Source organism: Hippocampus comes, unplaced genomic scaffold (genome assembly GCF_001891065.2).
Source record: "Hippocampus comes isolate QL1 unplaced genomic scaffold, H_comes_QL1_v1.1 scaffold1808, whole genome shotgun sequence".
Taxonomy (NCBI): domain Eukaryota; kingdom Metazoa; phylum Chordata; class Actinopteri; order Syngnathiformes; family Syngnathidae; genus Hippocampus; species Hippocampus comes.
The window spans coordinates 1-3,484 of NW_017805214.1; the positions used below are offsets into that span (position 1 = coordinate 1).

At 41.2% G+C, this 3,484-nt stretch overlaps 1 protein-coding gene across 1 annotated transcript; it reads right to left on the reverse strand.

Annotated features, from left to right (window-relative positions):
• Nucleotides 1-132: 132 nt before the first annotated feature.
• On the reverse strand, nt 133-2,317 carry LOC109515253 (importin-13-like; the record flags this gene model as incomplete). Its single annotated transcript, XM_019868914.1, has 5 exons — nt 2,149-2,317; nt 1,237-1,378; nt 1,002-1,168; nt 798-918; nt 133-280 (listed from the first exon to the last, which is right to left on the reverse strand). Coding segments are annotated over exons 1-5 (637 nt in total), but the record flags the coding sequence as incomplete, so codon positions are not given.
• Nucleotides 2,318-3,484: the final 1,167 nt, after the last annotated feature.

The following is a 3,484-nucleotide window of genomic DNA, read 5'->3' on the forward strand; positions in this document are numbered from 1 at the left end:
CTTTTTCTCCCCCGTCCAATTTTTCCTCACCATGAATCATATTTAAAAATTTAACTGTCCAGCCTGCTCACGACACCTTAACAGAACAGAAGCAAAAATTGTCTTTGAGGAACATGATGGTAAAAGTCTCACCAATAGTGAACATCACTGTGTCAGCCAGCTGAACGTTGTTGATGCTGATTCTGGGGATGAGGCCTATGAGGCCCGGAATGACGTCAGAGTAATTGACGTCTATCGTCTCCGCAATGGACTGGAAACCGTACAGCAAAGCCTCTGTGTGCTGGAGGAGGAATAATCACTGTGTTTGTGTATTTTTAACAGTGACAGCAGAATAAGCTACTCATTTTTTTTTTTAACTTTAAATAATATGTACTTTATATGGATCACTGGAATGCCTACACACCCATCAAGCATAAAATTAAACAACCAAGTCAAGATGTTGTCAAATTCTTCTTCTACAAATGCTTCTGATACTTAATTGATTGCTCGGTGAAATTTTCGATGCAGTGGGGGTAACAGGTCCATTGCATTGGATGAATTGTAGAGTATGAAGTGCTGCCCGCACAACTGAAAATGCCACGCCACAACATGAAAATTGTGTCAAGAAAAAAATGTGCTACCTTCCACCCAAAGACACAAAATTGGGTCTACATCATGACTGCAGGCCCCCACAAGCGAAAAGGGATGAAGAAACGATTTGTGTTCGAGTTTGGGGTTTGTGCTCCACCGCACGATGACGAAATCTACAGTGAAACATTTTTCGAAACGTCATCTCGGCAACACAGCATCCCACCCACCTGCCACGACGTGGGCTGCTCTGTATTTGTCAAGAGTCGACCCAGTTTGTCATAGAGATTACTCAGCAGCTCAGCACCCAGCATCTCGTAGACATACATGAGCGTGTCAGAGATGTCCACCCTGAAGGAGATACACTCTATATTAAGTCTCTTTCAATTAAAAAAGAAAAAAAAAAGTTCCAAGTGCCCAACAAAGCCACAGACCTGTAGATACGGAACTGCTCTTTTTCATCTGAGGTCCACGATGCGTACTCTTGGTCCGAGGGGAATTGGGCTTTGTGGAGCAGAACATCCACAAGCTGGAAATACACTGGCCTGTACACTTGCAGGTACACTGCTTGCTTGTTTGTCTCAAATGACATGATTTCATCCTGGAAGACAATAAAACACAATCTTAAGAAGTGTGACATAATAGCAGACAGTCCACGTGAAGCCTTACTTGTAGCGTGTACCAGAAGGTCAGTGTGAGCGAGCTGGTGGTCTCGTTAACTGGGTAGTGGCCGGGGATGCCTGTGCAAAACATGATCATGTTGACTAAAGCAAGGAAGCTCTGCCAGTGATCCACCTGCTCCAGCAGAATCCTAAAAAGAGAGAAAGTGGAAGAATGTTGGATGCAGTTGATATGTATTTGACTAAAAATACATGATTTAAACTTCAGGCCTTGCTGATTTGACAGTTAGCTCATAGTCTGCATTTTAAAATGTATTGTTTTCCATTTCTTTTTCGTTTATACTGAATTTTTTTTACTGACATCAGCTCGTCATTTTTATTTTTGAAACACAACAACAATATTTCGATGTCTTCAAACTATGCAAGTTGTAGTGTAACCTTTTTTTTTTGTATAAACTCTCAGTTGTCAGCAGTAAATGGTCATTCCACATTTCAAATTTAAAAATGTAAGTTTTCCCCATGGTCAGCAGAGGGTATCTCCACTTCTTCACATTTGCATTATTTATTTGCTCCATTGTAGTGTAGTTAGCATGAATGCTAGCAAACTAGCACCATCATTCAATATCAACTACCGGTAATAAACCACTGTATGATTAAAGTAAATGAAACTGAAGCAAAACCATGCCAACAACACCTGCCGGATGCAGATTAGAAAACAGGATGGTGCTTGCAAGGTGCTTTTTTAAATTTTGTTGGCTATTACTGGAATTCTTACATGTTGGAATCTGTACATTGTCATTTGCTTGGTGCGCTGTTTAGGTAAAAATTATTTGCCAATTCGTCAGTTTGACTGATGAGATTCTTTTGGCCTCATTCAAAGCTAATTTAGACAATGACAAATTCTGAGCGGTTTAAGTGGATGTGTATATACATTTTGTTCAGCGACAAACACCAAACCAACCTGGAGTGGTTCTCTCCCAACGTAACAGCAACGCGGCAAATGCCGTGACAAGTCTCCATGTCGCCGCTCTGGACGGCCTCTCTGAGCTGGTCCTGGAGAGCCAGCACTGGAGGGACTAGCTTCAGCAACGTGTTCACGTACCTGTACGACACACACCGGCAAACACAAACAATACAGTTAACAACTTGTCTAGGATACCTGCTTGCAGTCAAAGCGCACCTTGGTGAATTCTCTACAAGTTCATCAGAGTACAAGCCCTGGAATTCGCCAAAAATAACCATTAACTAACGGGCCCTTGAGACTTTTTTGTGCATTCTGTTATGATAAAAAGGTGCAATCAATTTTGTGCCGATTGGTGAAATTGATTTTTGGGAGTATTTTTTTTTTCTATTGCCAACGAACCACTTTAAAACAAAATTGCAGATTTCCTGTTCTATTTGGTTGATTGGTGAAACTCGCATTTTTTTTTTTATCTGTGAAACTCGTCCCTCCTTGGTATCAAGAGTTATTTTTTTCCACCTGATTCAACACACCCACGAGTTAACACCTACACAAGACTAAAATCAAACCTATTACTCAGAGGAAAAACTGCTATACGCCAGTATATTGTCTTGCTTTTCGTCTAGATCTTCCTCAGTCCACTAAAACACATTCACACACAGCTCACTCATTCGGATTGGCTAACACGACATTATGAGACAATGTCATCTTTAATGCGATCATGCGATAGCGTGACATTTAAAGATCAAGAGTGTGTGTGTGTCCGAAATGTCACAGACGAAGTGGATTTGCGAAAATCCCACAAAATAAATATTAAAAATGGTTTTGTGGCATACGAGGCAATGTTTCATCTTTTGTAGAATGTCGATAACGACCATGGGTCCAGGTTATTTCCTACTTAACAATGACATGGCGAGAGAGAGAGAGAGAGAGAGAGAGAGAGATTCCTACAACAGGACTTTCAATATACAATGTGCCAATGTGTACCACGAAAACACACACACACACACACACACACACACACACACACACACACACACACACACACACACACACACGGACATCATTTTACCTGCTTGTGTGTCTTGCCGGCGGACTGATTGCACTTAAATCTAAACGAGCAACTCTGCGAGTAGCACTTAACGGCGCATTCATTTTTAACCAGCGCTGGCTGTGAAGTTGTGGGTCATGTCCAATAAAGACACAAGCCTTTTCTTTCTTTCTTTCTTTCTTTTTTTTAGGGGGGGGTTCAATCCATTTCTATTGGGAACATTTCATTTGATATACAGTAGAAACCTCGACTCAACAGACACAGGACTTACGGACTGCGAATTTC